Genomic DNA, 17,397 nt, shown 5'->3' with positions numbered 1-17,397 from the left:
TCTACAAATCCAAAGTTCTACTGAAAACCAGAATACGCACACAGCAGAAACACTGAGCCTAATATATGGACAACATAATGCAGCACTGGGGCATCAAGAATGATACCTAATTGTCAATACTCACTTTTTCTATTGACTCCAATGTTTCTGTATATTTTTCTTCCGTCTGCTTGATTTCTGCTAGGCAGCAACTTCGTATGTCATTTTCTGGACATTTCTGCGATTAGAATTATCTAATTATTATTATTTAATCAAATTCACGTGTTAACCTCTCTGGTAGTAGCTAGGAAGAGATCAAAATTATTGCTGATTTTCTTAAGGTTTCTATTTCAAATGACGCACAGGGCTGACGCCCCTCTTCCCCTCTGGCAGAAAGAGGGGGGCGGTCAGTGGAGGGGGCAAAGCAGGGGAAAACGCAGAGACTTTGCGTGGGGCGATGGCCACACGATGCAGTGCGCAGATGATGTGTTACGAGTTGCACACTTGAAACCTATATGGTTTTCAATGTCACTCCAATAAATAAAACACAAAATAAAATAAATAAAAATGATTGTATAGTAATAGAAAAAAATAACTGTAAGACCAGTGTAGTTATAACTCTATACCCATGACTTGTTATTGCATATGGAGCCATAGAAACATGGCATTTTACAGGTCAAAATGACCAAGGGGAATCTCTGGCCTAACTTTCATTTTCCCAGTAAGGAAACCAAGGAACATAATTTCAGGGACTCATGAAATTATATTGTTTTGAAAGAAAATCTTCTCTTAGAACACAGGTAAATATTCTTTAAATCTGATGTAGCGTCAAATACACATATAATGAGCAAAGGTAAGAAAGAAAACACTATCCCAGCAGAAGTTACATAAACAATTATACTGAGTCTTTCAAATAATCGCTTTGCTAATAAAATACCCAAAGTAACTTAAAAACCAAGGCAAGTGGAAGTCCTACAGGCTGATGTGCTTCCTCCGCTTTCATCAAGTCCTCGTAGACTTCCCCGCCCTCGTCTTCGCCATAAACGCAGTCGTAGAAACCCTCCTCATCCTCCACGTGTGTTTCGCTGGAACAAAGGGCACAACAGAAAGATCATTGTCTACTAGGACGTGCAAGAGCTAGAAACAGCATCGTGGGTTCTGGTAGGAAATCCAGAAAGGAGACAAAATGGAACCAGTGGCAAGAGCCAAGGCTTCCCCCACGGCTCTGTCCGTCCTCCCAGGAACGGCGGCGGCGGCGCTAGCGCCCACTGCACGTTCACTACGCACAGCACATCCGCGGATGACTCTGCAGACATTCCCCACCGAGCGCCCCCGGGCCCAGGCGGACGTTCTTAGGGGTCCGCTATCGAGATGAAGACTGTGAGAGAACAAAACGGCATCGGACGTGCCCACGACAACACAGCTAGTCAACAGCAGGCCCAGGACCTAAAAGAGACAGCCTCACGCTCTGAATGCTTCACTCACTCTACCCATGGGTATAACATGGAGAAGGGGGAGGCTTCAGAGGCTCTAATACGTTACAAACAGTCTTTTAAAAGCATCGGGTTCTGCAGGGCTATCAGGGCCAACATCTCCTGCGGTGGATTTCCAGTTCCCTTCAGACGGCAGCCACAGGTCCCGCCTGAGCCAGGTCCCGCTTTTATCTGTTTTACTTGTATTTTGTTTAAAGGGATGGTCCCGAGGCTGCAAGGCAGTTTTAAAAGCCATTTCACATCTCTCCCTGGTCTCTTGGCCGTTGAAAATAATCCCTGCCTTTAAAGCTTCCCCGGGCACTTGCCCAGCATCTGACTGACACATCTTCCCTAAGCCCCTCACATGAGACTGTAAACCCATTCGGTCAGAGTAGGAAGCGCGGCGCCGGCCTGCGTGGCGCAGGTGGCTGGAGCATCGTTCCACGCACCAGAAGGTTGCAGCTTCGACCCCTGGCTGGGGCACCCACGGGAGGCGAACGATTGGCATCTCTCTCCCTTTCTCCCTCCCTCCCTCTCTCTCTCTAAAAGCAATGAGAGAACACGTCCTCGGTGAGGATGAAAAAAAAGAAGTAGGAAATGCCGTTCCCACCCGTCCCATGTTCTCCTTAAGCGCCTCCTTTCAGCTCAAGATTTCTGTCAATAGCTTCTATTCACCGATGATGCCAAAGAACTGAGATTCATAAGTTTAGATATTTCAGAAGCCTTCGCATCTCTCTAAAAAAGAAATGCGCTCCTTCAACACTGCCAGGCCTCAGCACCTCGCTGGGGCCCGTGCGCACAGAGCGTGATAAACGGACAGGTACAAAAATACAGACACTGGAACTGTGAATGCCACGTGCAGCCGGGAGCACATTTCAAAGCAGAGGCATCCACATGGTTGTCTGTGCTTCGCAGGGAGGGTTCTCTGGAGACGCTGGACAGACACGGACTGTCGGACAGCAGGAGGAACGGGCAGAGGTGTTAGGGGAGCGGCTGCTGGAAAGAGACGTTCAGAGGACTCTGCTCAGAGGAAAACGCGCTCCAGGGTTACCTGTGCACCTGTGCACCTGTCCACCCACCCCCGCCCAACAGACATTCCTCAGGACCTCCTGCGTGCGGACTCTGCAGTGCCAAGCACGCCCGGGCCGAGCAGATTCAAGGACGCCGCCGTGGCCCGGTGTGAACAGCCCGCGGTACACGGCTCCGTCTGCGCGGCACGGGCTGAGCGTGGCCTGCGGGCCGAGCGGGGAGGGAGGAAAACCCTGCCTGGGCGGTCAGGGGCAGCTTCCCAAAGACACCGCGTCTGGATGTAGGCATCAGTTTATTCAACAGGCATTTGCGGAGTGAACCCCAGGTTCCACAGCTGCGGCTGCAGAGGAGGCAGGCGCAGTTTCTGCCCTCGGAGGGGGCGCGCTGACACGGGGGGCGATGCGCATTCCAGAGCAAGGACCCCGATGCCCGCGGAGACAGAGAGGCCTGAAGAGCCTGGCTACGTGAGGAGGGGCGTCCCCTCTGGTGTGACCAGGCGAGTGGAGGGCCCCGGAAGGCAGAGCTGAACCCACACTGAGCAGCGCCTTGCACGGCGGGAGCTGGGCCTCCCCTGTACCGGGGGAATCGACGGGGGTCACAGAAGGCCGTGTGCAGGGGGCGAGGGCACAGGCAGGGACGCCCAGGGGCCCGGAGATGGAAGGCTGTGCGGGAGAGAGACTGAGAGCCACGACCAGGCGAGGACAGACAGCCTCAGGACACAGCGTCGCCCGTCAGCCCGGCTGGGTGACCCAGGCGAACCAGGGAGAGAGGGGAGGGGAGGGCAGCGTGCCCCCCAGCTTTCTCTGTTGGAAAGCTGGGGAGGTGGGCGGTCGTGTTGGCCGTTCCAGAACTTCTGCCCCGAAGGGCACAGGCAGGCAGCGTAGCTGGAGAACAGTTAAAGTGGTCGGAGCCCTTCCCACAACCCATCAAAGCCCAGGAAAGTCTGCTGAGTTCAGGAGGGGGCTGCCTGAGGGAAGGAACGGCGAAGGACCATCGAAGGGGACCCTGGGGAAGGAAGACAGGCTGTGAAACCCGTTCCTGCGGGTGGTGTCCCATCTCCGCTGTGCTGCCTGTGACCCTCTAAACACCCACCCCCACCAGCGCCCCTGCCAAAAGACGCCTCATCTTGCTGAAGAAGTCCTGCTTCTCACTATTTCCCATGAGGGTAGAGAAACATCACATATAAATGCTCACAGATTTTCTCTAAGAAATGTAGGAGTCACGCACACAGAGGCTGTGCTAGAACAGTCTAGGTTTCCTTATTCAACCCTGTGCTAAAGCTGTTTTGGTCGCCAACGGTTTGGTCAGTAATTTGTGATCTGTGTAAAATAAAGCAGCGGGGAAGGGCTGAGCTGTGATTCTTCACGTGGTCAATAAATCTCCGTGTGTCTTGCTGTGTCCAGGCCGCCTATACATGGGCGTGGCTGACCCCCGACCTGAGAGAAGCTACCCAACGCAGCCACGCTCCGCCTCTTTCCTGCCTCTGCTCCCCTCCCTGCAAGGCGACAGGGGTTCTCTCCGCAGTGGGGCGCAGGCCCATGTTGGTTCCCGGGGTTTCCCTGTGGGCAACTCACCCCTGGAAGTTAGAGTTCATGAGCCCGCAGAAATCGTAACAAAGCTAAGACTGAAAACCAAGCTGTCAGAGCAAACTCGGAAGCCCGCACGGGCGTGACTAACACCACAACCGGACCGCCCGGCCGCCACGTGCACCGCTGGAGCGGACCGCACCCCTCAGAGCAGGAGCTGGCATCTCAGAACGGCCGCAGCAGGAGCCCACGTTTCCTCCATACTTAGCTAGGAACGCGAGCTCGCTGATTTATCGGATATCCACAGATCAAGATGTGGGAAAACTATAAAAATTAGGGATATGTGACACCGGAGGGTTTAAGAAAGAACGTCATCATAGCACTAGAAAAGATACGTTCCTTCCAATACTCTGAGGAATGTATGCGGCCAGGAATCCTACAGTCCCTTTAGGAAGAGAGTAGCCAATTCAATGAGACAATTCGCCACTATCCGGCTTAAGATTAGCGAGTTCTCGGAGATCTGAAGAAGGGAAAAGAAGCTATTCTTAGTACACATTTAACATGTACGACTTCAAGGACCCTCCAGATGCCATCTGCCCTGGGCAGAGCTGCTGGCCACGTGGTGGCTCCGTCAGCCCCCTGCTCCCCCGCTCCCCACTGACAGTCCTCAGAGGGGCGAATTGGGAGTCAACACACAGCGAGTAAGGGCCCCCGTTCCGGAATGAGGACTATCTCGTTCAAGTCCAAAGACGACTACTTACTAACAACATGACCTTCAGCAAGTTACTTAGCTTTTCCAGGTTCAGTTTGTAAGTTGTGATGGTACCAGTAACAACGTCATCATGTGGAATCACACGAGATCCATGCATGGATCATGGTCAACATGAAATGGGCACGTTATAAGCCCTATGCACTGACTCAATAGCTCCGACCAGAAGCATAACGCCTGGCAAATAGGAGGTGCTTCATGCAGCTTTGGCTTATTTGTTCCGAAAAGAAATATTTCCTGCAGACCTACTACACACCAGACACTAGAGGAAGTGCTAGGAAGACAGCCAAGAACAAGGTCAAGTCCTTACCTCACCAAGTTGACCCAGTGAGGAGACAGACAATGGAAGCAAACAGAGACTGTCTCAGGCAGGGATGAGCGCCGTGAAAACGCAGAGGCGTGGGGGCCGCTCTGGACGGGGGCACCAGGAAGGCCTCACTGTCGAGGGTCATCTGAGCAAAGACTCGGATGACAAGGGGTCAGCCACACGGGCAGAAAGAACAGCAAGTATAAAGGTCCTACAGCAAGACAGCTCAGCGTGTTGATGTATCAGGGCAGAAAGGTGGATGAACCTGCACAGGATCTGAACCTCTCTTGGAGCATAATCTATTTCTGATCACAATTCTCTGCACATATGCCTGATCTCTGTCACTGGCTCCTGGACGAGTGAGGATCGTGTTCTGTTTTTATTTGTCATCTGCATGAGTCACTCCGTCAACAGATAATGATCAGCTGCCAGGTCCTTTGGCCTCTCCTGACTATTAAATAATAAAGCCCAAGCCCTGGCTGGTGTGGCTCAGCGGACTGAGGGCTGGCCTGCGAACCAAAGGATTGCCAGTTCGATTCCCAGTCAGGGCACGTGCCTGGGTTGCGGGCCTGATCTCCAACAGGGGGCGCATGAGAGGCAACCACACATTGCTATTTCTCTCCCTCTCGTTCTCCTTCCCTCCCTCTCTGTCTAAAAATAAATAAATAACATCTTAAATAAATAAATAAATAATAAAGCCCTGAAGGAGTCTCAGTTCAGATAAGCGCCATCCGAGGACACATCCCCGGATAACATCAGCCCACACAATTTCGCCCGTCCGTGAACTGCCAGAGCACGCACCGCCTGTCCCACAGCTCCCAGACTTGAGTCCATCCACCACCGCATTGTTCCTCGAGTGTCTGATTCCCCTTTTCTCTACGGCCTCTCCATGTCTTTGAGAGACTCCAGGTTTTACGTCACGGCAGGATGCCCCTTGACTCGCCCCAGAGACTCATGCACCGTGGGTCACGGAACAGCAACCAAACGCCATTTGGGGTGCGTTTTTTCGTGACACTTTCCACCATGAGCCTCAGGCAGACCCTTATATGCCTTCATCCTGAGGCCACTTCCTCCCCCCACCCCATCCCACAGAGCTATTTCAGCAGCCACCGTCACCATCCACAAAACATTGCCGGAAAGCCTCAACGTACTCGATTAAGTCGGGGAGGGCTTTGTAGATGTCGTCATCGTTGACACTTTCCTCTGTCGGGAAGGGCCTGCGAGGGAGGGAAGAGAAAACCAAGGGTGAAAAGCAATGTCTGGGCAGGGCATTCACCTCGCGTGAGACGTGTCGGCCCGTCTGCTGCCAGCGTGCTCAGACCAGCCTCGGTGTCTGATGCCGCGCCTGTCCCCCAGGGAGGCCACGGCATCTGCTGTCCCTGTCGCCGGCCGCATTTCTGCAGGTGGGCACAGTCCTCTGAGAGCTGTGGGCCTGCTGCGTGCTCGGCGGATGCCCGCCAGCCACAGGCCTGAGGGCTCGCCTCACGGCCCCGCAGCCCCCTCCCCTCCACAGAGCAGGCCTTGCCTCTGCACCAGCTCTTCTCACTGTGGAGTCCACTCCGACTGGCAAGTAAGGGGGCAACAAGCACCGTGGACAAATAACTGGGTAACAACCTAATCATGAAAACTATTAGAAGACAAAAATGCCGTGCCATGTATATGTGTGTGTGTGTGTGTGTGTGTGTGTGTATATATACATATATATATATATTTGATTATTGACATAGATATGATTATTAACTCTGATCTACTTTTTTTACTTAGTCTTTCAGGTATTTAAGTTACGTGTTTTATTTTCAATTACTGGATAAATGAATCAACAGGACCACAGGGAGAGTAGGGGGTTTTCTCTGCCCCCTGGTCAAAGAAAATCGTGTTAACTGATCCCCTGTTCCCAGCCACAGGCATCCCTGTGTGCCTCATGCTCCTGTGAGGGTTTCTGTAACCCTCACATAATGCGGTAAGTTATGTCTAACAGAATCACAGTAAGTATAGTACAGTGCCAAAGTTTTACTCTTTTTTTACATGCAGCCAGCATGTCATGTTTCACAAAAACAAGAGGGTCTATCAAAATAACAAATAAGCACTGGATAATTATGAAATAATTATATTTAATAGAAAAAGCAGATTTTTCACCTTAGTTTATGGATTAATACTTAAGGCATTTGCAAAGTCCACATTTTTTTCAAGTAAATTAAAATGTGTCAGAAATGCCAATGTTTCAAAATCTTTTAAAAAATAAATGTAGGCTCTTATACCAATAAAGGTCCACTGCAGGAAATTTTGAAAATATAGATAAGAATGATTAAAAAGGAAAAAAATTCTTCTGATGTATATTCTTTCAGAATCAAAAATACATAAATACCCAAATCTAGAATCATGCTCTTTCAAAATCTGATGTTTACATATAACAACATATCATATACTAGCATGGAAAGTATATGTTATGTATTAAAGGGCAAATTGCAAGGCATTGGATATTTGTCCTGCCTACAGACTACTTCTGTGTAAAGCTGCTACGCTCGCAGCCCATTTCTGAGAAAGGGTCTGCAGGGTGTCCTCCCTGAGCTCGCCGCGCGTGTGCAGGGACAGGGCTGCTCAGCCCTGTAAGGCACGCTCGGACCCTCTTCCTCGGAGTCTGGACGTGAACTGCACACGGAAAGAAGGAAGCAGCAGAGGGAGACACTCGGGGCACAGCCCTGGCGACTGGAGCTCTGGGGAAAGGAGGCAAAAAGCAAAATCCGCTCCGTCACCACGCAGGCTGGCTATGTGGCCGCTGAAATTGTTTTTCTTTATGTCTGATGTTATTAATAAGACACCTTTCTACCTGATCTCACTTAAGCATGTAGTATGTTATGCAGAAAAAGCCCAACGTGCCATCCACACCTGTCTGTCTATGCTTTCTGACTGCATAACACTTCGTTGCCTGGAGACGGCAGAATACATTTAACTAATTCACTTCCAAGTTCTTCGTTTAGTACCAAGCATTCAATACAAATCCTTGTACCTACATCATTATTTGTCTGATTATTTCTTAAACTCCCAAAGTTGTGAGTTATTATTATAGTCTACAGGAAATAAATGTATTATAATGTCTTTTAAAATACTTAAGCATGTGTGTTTGCTTGATGAATCACATGTATAGAAATGTTGGAGGAAGTTTTTAAAAAAGAACCGTATCAGTGATAGTTATCAGTAAAATGGGAATAATGTTCAGCCAATGTGTCTCACTCAACTCTATGAGTAAGTTTTTACCTACTCAGTGAGTTTCAAATGAGCACCTATATACGACATGGCAGCCTGTATGAATGAGGTGCAGTCCTGGTATGCAACATGCTTTGCAAACAGTAACAGTTCAATAAGCAATTGTTACACTGAACATGAACCACAGAGAAACAAGCTTACCTGATGCCTGTGGCCAACGCTATAGGTGTTCGAGAGAGTCGTGATAATGTTTCTATCACCTGAGAAAAGAGGGAAGCATTCATTGAACATGTATTTCAGAAAGGATAAGTGTTTTTCCCCAAAACAGTAGTTTTACAATCTGACATTAACAATGGCAGCAGAAATGTAATATTTGCAGGTGCCAAAGGGATGCAGAATGGGAAGAGCGGCGCCTGGACAGTATAAACACCTGGGTTATTCTCTTGTGCCTTTGTATAGCTTTCCGACTCTAAGATCACTAACCCATGTGGCGTGCATTTTCCTTAGCAGTAAAACAAGGAGTTAGACCAGGTAATCCTAAAGGTCTTGCATCTCTGCTTGCACAGAATCTCAAAGATCCTGTAAAGCTAGACTGTCCAAAACAGGAGTCACTAGCCATAGGAGGCTATGTAAATTTATGTTGATTAAAATTTTAAAAACAAAAGTTCCTAACTTGTACTGGTCACACTTCAAGTGCTCAAGAGCCACACAGACATCAAACATTTCCATAATCACAGAAAGTTCCACCAGAGAGCAAAGTGACTTAGTGTGTGGGCTCTTGAGCCAGACCACATGGGTTCGAATCCCAGCTTTAGCACTTATTAACCATATAATCTTGGACAAACTACTTCACTTCTCAGGGCTTCAGTTTTTTCATCCGGATGTGGCATACAGTAATAGGTTATTAATAGTCATTAGATTATTGTAAGGATTAAGAGGATAACACAGGTAAAATATTTCAATGGTAACTATTCTCAAAAATCTCCAACTCTAAGAAAATTATCTTATTCTGAGTGTTTTCAGGAAAAGGAGTTTCTCAAATTACCCTTGCTTATCTGTACCTGTTTCAAAGGCTCCTTAAGAAGATGTACCCGCTGTGATTGCAGCATTAGTATCTTAAACTTTGACCCTCCTCCCTACTCTTACATCTAAGAGCATCTCCTTGAAAGACTTAGTGAGAAAATCACGTGTACTTTTTGCATTACAAACATAAACCACAATGAAGAAAAGAACATTGTAAAATGATGGGAAGACCACAATGCCCACCCAAATGCTTAATTGAATAAAGGTGAACTTTTATTATCATAAAAAATAAAATTAGCATTCCATACAAATAAAATTTACTTGAAAGCCTTTATGCATTGTCTTCCTAGTTTGGCCTGTTCAACATTAGATGTAAAAGCAAGACAGAACCACCGAGGTAAAACTTGAGTATCAGTTAATTTCCCATAATAAAGATAAAGCAACTGCAGGGAATCTGTAAAATCAGAAGATTACACATAAATAATAAGGGTATCAAAATAAACTGATTTAAGATAAAGATTGTCATGTGCTAAAATCCCAAGATTATGCATCATTGAGTGAAAAGTCTAGCTTTCGGAAGGTTCTGGAATAACCTGTGAAGTAGCATTTGGAATCCTGAATTACTAGGTTGCTGGAGTTTTGCACGAGCCTTATGCCGACGTGGCACCGGTTTAAAGCTGGGCGTGAATTCTGCCCCTGCTCCTGCTGGACACTCAGCACCCAATCACAAGACAAATAGTATTGCTATGTATTTTACTATTACTATTGTTTACTTTCACAGAAATGTATTTTATTCCCTGGGGAGATTTTTGGTAACAATGATCATGCATCTACAAGACAAGAATGCCTTTCCTGTTCCTTTTGCTACCAATAACCTGAAGTAGTCACAATCCGCTCCCCCTGCTCCCCGACAAAAGACTAGTTTGATCTTTTTTCATATCATCGTCCACCAGATGGAGCCAGACAATAGTACTATCTTACTTTCCTCCTGCACTGAATGACTTTATAAAGTACAAACATTTCTGACAATCAAGAAGCTGAAAGGAACTCCTGTTATTTCTTTAAAAGGAGCACTCATCGCTTTTTAGTAATACAAAAATAACGAAGACACAAATTCAGAGCAGGGGAGGACGGAAAGATGACACGTAGCGTGTCCTAGCGGAGCCCTCTCCGAGGACTCTGTCTTGGTTCCGTGTCGGTCTGGTCATCCATGGAACCTATCCATTACCTGTAAGTTTAGCCAAAGCAAACAGAGGCTGTTTAGTTGACGGGGCGTTTGTAGAATAGAGTGTGTTCCGCAAAGGTGGAGTGATCCGGATTTGGAAGAGACAAGTACGTACATCGGCGCGAGACCCTCCGGTCCCCAGCGTGGAGGCGGACCTGCTGTCCGAAACACCTATGCAAGAACATTTACAGAATATCCCCAAAGACGGTGGGAAGACTCTTTTCCCTGAAATACATTCATTTCTAAATTCACCTCAAAACAAGATGAAATTATGGACGTAACTCCCAGAAAGGCCGGTAAGTAGTCAGAATATTTGCAAGGCAATAGGCCAGCAACCAACTACTAAACCCACATCCCAGATTTCCTCTCTTTACCTATGTCTATCTCTTGTGGGATAAGAACAGTGACATCTGTAAAGAAATGACAACGGTCCTGGATGACATAAATAAGAATTAGCGTGGAAGGAAGGAGGAGAGGTGGGCAGGACTGCCCTGCGCCTTAGAAAGGTGGATTGGACTCCAGACACTACGAAGGATCATGGGAAATGCTTGAGAAGGAGGGTAGCAGGGTCAAAACTGCATTTTTAGAAGATCACTCAGCAAAGCGAAGGGCAGGCTCGGTGGGAGGATCTGGGGTGCAGACCAGGCCCCAGGAGATGCGCGAGGGGGTGCTGGCAATCGTCCAGGTGAGAAATAGGAAGCCTGAGCTGAGGCGGTGGCTGGAGAGAGAGAGAGGCGACAGGTGAGAAGTGGTCAGCACAGTGGCTGGGCCCTGCAGAGGGAAGGAGAACCCAGGACAGTCTGGGCCCGCGGTTAGAGCAGTGGAGGCGGCCAGCTCCCCGCCACCAACCACCGGAAAGCCTCCGGGGGTCTCCCAGCAGGAAGCCCTCAGCCCCTCTGGGCCCCTCCCTGTGGCCGACCAGGTAGATCCTGAGCTCACCACGCCGCCCCTCCTCCAGAGCCTTCTCTGCCTCCCTCCTCCAGTCTGGGTCCTTTGTGTCCGCAGGGGACTCTGCACATCACTCTGCCCTAGCACTTGTCACCTTTTATTTGCTGTTTAAAATATTTCAAAGGGACTCATGGTTATTTTGTCAAGATGAATCAATACGGTAACACATAAGCGTTGCCCCCCGCCCCCGCCCCAACCTCTCCCACCCTCTGCCGAAAGAAGACCAGAGCTAAGCGCCGCATGTGACCTCTGCAGAGTCCTTCTGTTTCTTTACACTTACTATTTCAGGTAATGTGTTCCTCGTAGATTTTTCGACAACATGCTTCTTTTCATTTAACGGTATGTCACAGGCAGCTGTGTCAACACGCAGAGATCTCCTTTGTTCATTTTAATGTTGTATAACATTTCACGTGTGTAACACAACCATTCAACCATTCTCCTACCAATGAGCCTTTCAACATTCTGCCACCAGAGTAATGCTGTGATTACCGTCCTTGCCCACGAGCTTCTCAGTCATGTGCAGGCGTTTCTGCAGGAAAGGTTCTTAGGTGGGATGACTAGAACAAAAGGCGTGGCCATTGCTCTTCGAATTTCTCGGCCCCCAAAGAGTCTGTAAGAACGTAACAAGGCTTTCTGATGACCTGTTTGTCTGTCTGTCTTTCCCCATCTGACAATGGAAAATATCTTATGGGCAGGGAAATCAAATTGCTCCTTTATTGTTCTATCCCCTTCCCCAAGTACAAAGCCAGGCTCATGACAACCACTTAACACGCAGATATTTGTTGCTCAAACAAATGAATGACTAATACTTACCTTGTAGAAACCGTTGTGAAGATTAGGAACTGCCGTGCAAAGCTTTGTAAACGGCTTAGCCTGGCATCAGTGGGGAATGAGTGAATAATTGCAAAAGGGGCCCGTGCACAAATTAAACAGTAAGTATGAGACAGAGTTGCCTCTCTCTTCAAACCAAAGATAACACAGCAGCAAGATGCTTCTCCCCGATTAAATGTTTTCACCCTAATGACCATTTTTATTGAGTTTCATCTCTTTGTTTTGTTTTTACCCTCCCCCCTGGTCTAAACACCAGGAAAGAAGTTTTCTGCAACAAAATGGCTACACTGTACATGATGCTCAAAGCCGCCCGTTTCAACTCCGCACTTCATGAGACCTTCTGGTCAATTCTCACTGCAGCTTATCTAGCACAGCGGAGCTGAGGCTGTAAACTGTAATTAAAACAAGCCCGCCATGCAGGAGCTGCATGTTATGGCTACTTCGAAGGTCTTGAGTGAAAGGAGCCGGGGCCAGAGAGAACAACAGGAGGGAACCGTGGGCCCGGCACACAGGTCCACCCAAAAGCGCGGGCTCCCTGAGGATTTGTGCCCCCCGGTCCTCTCCCTGACCCAGTGGAAAGGTTCTTGAACAGGGAGCTGGGCTGGGTAGGAGCTCCCCGTAAGACTCGCTTCCCCAGGAACTCAGGGGGCCCCCAGGGGGCTGCAGGCTTGAGCCCCAAGTTCAAGTTCAGCTTCGCAGTCCAAGAAGGGCCTGCCGCACGGAAGCCCCAGAGCACGACGTGACCGCCTGGCAGGTGCCGCTGGGGCAGGGACTCTGCATCACAGACCCACAGGCGCGGAGCAGGTGCCCTGTGGGTCGCGGAGGAAAGGCCTGGGCCCCGGAGGGTGGACGTGGGTGAGGTGTGGGTCCGGGGTGCTGGGCTGAGTGATTCAAACAGAAGGACAGGCCTGCAGCCGAGGTCAGGGCAAGGCAGAGGCGGCCCAGAGACCCGGGGGCACCCCTGGCACCCCGACGCCGGATTAGTTCTCTGGCAGTGAGACCTAATTCTAAACCCAGCCAGAGGGCGAGGTTCAGACTGACCATCATTTCACCTTACCTCTCCCAGGAAATCGGCAGAGCTCATTATCTTCCTTCTCTTTGCAACTCGAATTTCACAGAGTAAATTATCCCATTAGGATACATCGCAGCTTTGTGTCCTTTCTAGACACGTGTTTTAAGATCTTTCCTGAAACACCTGGTTGCTATTCTGAATACTGTAGGATGCTGTTGGAAAATCATCCCCTGCACCCCCTCCACAGGCAAAGCAAAGCGCAGAGACCGCAAACAAAATGTTACTTCTCTATCAAGAGGCTATGGACCATGGGGAATGACTCTCCGTTGTTCCCAAGTAGACTGCCTATGCAGGTGAAAAGGGTCCCAATTATTGCTGCGCAGGCCCTGAAAATGGTCCTAAATGCAAGTATTAGTCTATACGTCTTATTTTTGAGACTTCAAAAGTAAAGCCCTACAGAGAACACCAGCGTCCTCTTGGCAAAGTTACAGACTAGACTGCCTAGGAGAGCAAGCTTGAGGCTCCGATGTTCTGGGTTCGAATCCCAGCTCCACCCCTCACTAGCTGGGTTAAGTAGGTGTTCTGTGCCTTGCTTTCCCTGCCAACAAAATGAAGATAAAATCATCATCTATCACCCAAGTTTATTGTGAAGACAAATTAAGCCAAGATTGGATGGATGGATGAAATAGATAGATGAATCTGTGTATATTAGATGCATAGAAGAATGAGCCATACTTCTGCTATTTCCTAATGCCACCATTGTCACCATCGTGACTATCATCATCATCATCATTAGTAAAGTGGCCAAAGTGAAATCATATGCATTTCCTGCTCTCAAAAACCCCACTATGACCTGGGAGAGACCACAAGGGTGGTAAGTAAAAACCCAGGCCTCGTATTGCAAAGCAATAGAGCCCAGAAGAGAGAGCAAGGCCAACTGTCCCTCAGCCTGCAGGACAGAGCAGGGGAGGCTCAAACGGCTTTTAAGAAGAGGTCATTCTGGCTGCATCTCGAAGGGCGATGGGAAATTTTCCAGACTCTTTGTTTGTCTGCAGGTTTATCTGCCCACAGAGGCCCGATGGGCAAGAATTGCGGTCCGCTGGCCCCGCCCCACCACGCCTCCAACGCCAGGGAGGACACTTTCTAAGCAGATTTATGGCCACTTCAGTGCCTGAGAAGCTTCGGAGCTGCCATTTCCTGAATAACATTTTTCCAGTTTGGTTTACAGTGGGTATTTGTCAAGCTCTAAGAGATGAGGTCATTAAGCAAATTTCTTTCTAAACCAAACAGACGGGCATTTGTCCCGGGGGCTCTTCCGCAGCGCTGCGGCCTTGCGGCCCTGCCTTCCCCCCACCCCCGCCCCCCGCCGGCACCCTGCCTCCGGAGACCCCAGCAAAGCATCTTTCAGCCAAGCTGCTCCTCCTACGCCCCCCAGCCCCAATCTCACTCTCCCTCATCAGGCTAGACACTGGGGAAACTTTCTGTCCTGCACTTGCCCTTCACGCCCCAGGCCTAAACCCTGCCAGCCCGCCCTCTGACCTCTGTCTCGGCCCGCCCCTCTCTCCCCCGCCTGCCTTGGTCCAGGCCCTCTGGCTCCTGCCTCAGTCACCGGGACGGCTTCCAATTTCTCTCCACACCGCTCGTCCCTCTCCCTTCGCGTCCACCTTTGGCTGGGCCACCACACAGGCTGTATGACATTTCACACCTGTCAATCAGACCGCACCCATAGGAGACAAACTGTCCCCTTGAAATTCTTAAACGTTACCCCTCATGCAGAGACGTGACTATTAAAGAGCACGCGCAAAACTCTTCCATCCCAGGTGTCTGCTGTCCGCACGTCTACCCCACAGCCCTACCCGCCCACGGGGCCTGCTGTGCCCAGGCAGGTTCCAGAACTGCCCACAGAAAGCGTAACTAGGAATAAAAATCACATCACTACAATTCACAGAAAGGGCTTCAAGTAACACTTTCATACTAAAGAGTGGGCAGAAGAAAGCATGCTGCTACCAGCAATGCTAATTTTCTCACACCACGTTAATGGGGCTGTGAGTAACTTCTCACTCGCTGTTTTAAACATCCTCTGGGTCCAAATACCAAAGCAGATGAAACCTGGAATTCATCGGTGCAGAGTTAGCTATCAGGGAGCACAATTCTGTAGTGAGAAGTCAGAAGGAATTCAAATACTCATGCTTCTCCTAAATTTAACCTGATCTGTGGGAATGTGTTGAACTGTGTAGGCAAATAATAAAGAATTCAATAGTTTGCACACAACTATAAAAGAAATCCTTTAGTTCTGAAAATGTCATCATATGTGCACATCATTCCTTGCCTTTACACAGAAGATAGAAACACAGTCTACCAAAGAGACACCATCTACAAAGAATGTGTGGCTGTTTTAATACCTTCACTACCAGGAATGGGACTTGGATTGTGGACCTGCAGGTGAACACAGATTACTCACTGGATGGAACAGCAGTGACTCCAGCACAGCGGTCACCATCACCTCACTGTGGCTTTCACACAACTCACTTTGCCAGAACACACTCCGGACCAGAGGGGCGGCTGCTCGTGTGTCTGAAGTGGACTGGGGGATTTTCTGTGACTCGAGGGGCTTGGGAAATACAATGAAGGTTCAAAGTCGCCCACAAATCATAGAGCTGGGTCAAAGTCAGCGCTGCCCAAACCCAGCTCATGTTCAAGGTCACTCTCTGGCAAATGGACCTCTGATTCCTAAAGGAAGCCCAGACACCTCTTACCACTTTAAAGGTGGAGAATGTAGACCCCGAGAACAAAAGGGCAACCCAGGAATGGCAGGGCCTGACTGTCGAGAACACGTGCCTTTTTGCTGGCCTGGAGATGCCTGTCTCAAGTCCCGGCCCCAGGACGGCTCACGGAGAACACGGAATTGTCTGCAAGTTATTCTCAGATTTCCAATCACCTAACAGAAATTACACAGGACTAGGGGGATAAAACGACATTCCTTGGAAGGCTCTTTGTTCTGGCCAGTTTGGGAAAGTTGGTCATTTCATATTGCTTAAAAGGGCTCATTTTCACATGTGCCTGGACAATTAAAAAGCATATAAACTAATTCTTTATGATGTTAAGAGACAGAGTTTCTAGACCAGCACTGACCAATAGAAGGAATATGTGAGCCACAAAATTGTAAAATTCTAAGGAACCATGATAGGAAAAAAAATAAAAAGAACTGAAATTAATTTTAAGCATATATATTATTTAATTCAATAGCTTTAATAATATCATTTCAATATGTAATCAGCCCTGGCCAGTGTGGCTCAGTTGGTTAGAGCATCATCCCGTACATCGAACGGTTGTGGGTTCCATTCCCAGTCAGGGAACATTCCTAGGTTGTGGGTTTGTTCCCCAGCCCAGATGCATGTGATCTGCAGTCTGGGCATGTACGGGAGGCAACCAACTGAAGCTTCTCTCTCACATCAATATTTCTCTCTCTCCCTTCCCCTCTCTCTAAAATTAAAAAAAAAAAAAAAAAGCAATGAAAAAATATCCTCGGGCAAGGATTAAAAAAAAATGTGCAATCAACATACAAATCTTCAATATCTGATGTGTACCTTACAGGTACAGTTCACCTAATTCAGATGAGGCACATTTCAAGTGCTCAGCAGCCACAGGTGGTTTAGCGGCTACCATAGCACACAGCGCAAGTCCAGACAAAGAGGGAAAGGATGGTGAGAAAGGCAATGGATTCACAGTGAGGGGAGAGTGGGCCCCAAACACACAGAATGGCCACACTGTGCACCAATACAGCCACCCACGGTAACCCTTCTCTTCCCGAGACCTTCTGCAAATCCTTGCCTGCTGCCTGGCTAGCCACTGGTACTGCAGATCAGCAAGGGAACAAGTGAGCAACATGCACAAATTGGAGCATATATGTAGAGATGACGGTGGGTTCACAATGGGGGAGTGTGAAATGGGGTTAAAGAGGGAAGTTGGAGGCTGGCAGTTCTAAATGAGAGGCTAGGAGGTCAGCCTTTATTGTTTGTATCCTGGGGAGCCAGGAGAGGTCTCAGAGCTGGAGAACAAACTGTCAAAAAGC

At 48.7% G+C, this 17,397-nt stretch overlaps 1 protein-coding gene across 1 annotated transcript in view; it reads right to left on the bottom strand.

Annotated features, from left to right (window-relative positions):
• The window catches only part of VAV3 (vav guanine nucleotide exchange factor 3), a 270,926-nt gene that overhangs the window by 146,106 nt on the left and 107,423 nt on the right, over positions 1 to 17,397 (bottom strand). The window contains exons 3-6 of the mRNA XM_054564899.1: positions 8,488 to 8,546; positions 6,234 to 6,299; positions 956 to 1,064; positions 125 to 217 (exon numbers count right to left, since the gene is read on the bottom strand). Coding sequence (XP_054420874.1) covers positions 125 to 217; positions 956 to 1,064; positions 6,234 to 6,299; positions 8,488 to 8,546 — 327 coding nt within the window. The remainder of the gene's footprint in view (positions 1 to 124; positions 218 to 955; positions 1,065 to 6,233; positions 6,300 to 8,487; positions 8,547 to 17,397) is intronic.

This window comes from Pteronotus mesoamericanus, unplaced genomic scaffold (genome assembly GCF_021234165.1).
Source record: "Pteronotus mesoamericanus isolate MK-2021 breed Mesoamerican mustached bat unplaced genomic scaffold, CSHL_Meso_final scaffold_99, whole genome shotgun sequence".
Lineage (NCBI taxonomy): Eukaryota > Metazoa > Chordata > Mammalia > Chiroptera > Mormoopidae > Pteronotus > Pteronotus mesoamericanus.
This window is presented reverse-complemented; position numbering and strand designations above follow the sequence as displayed.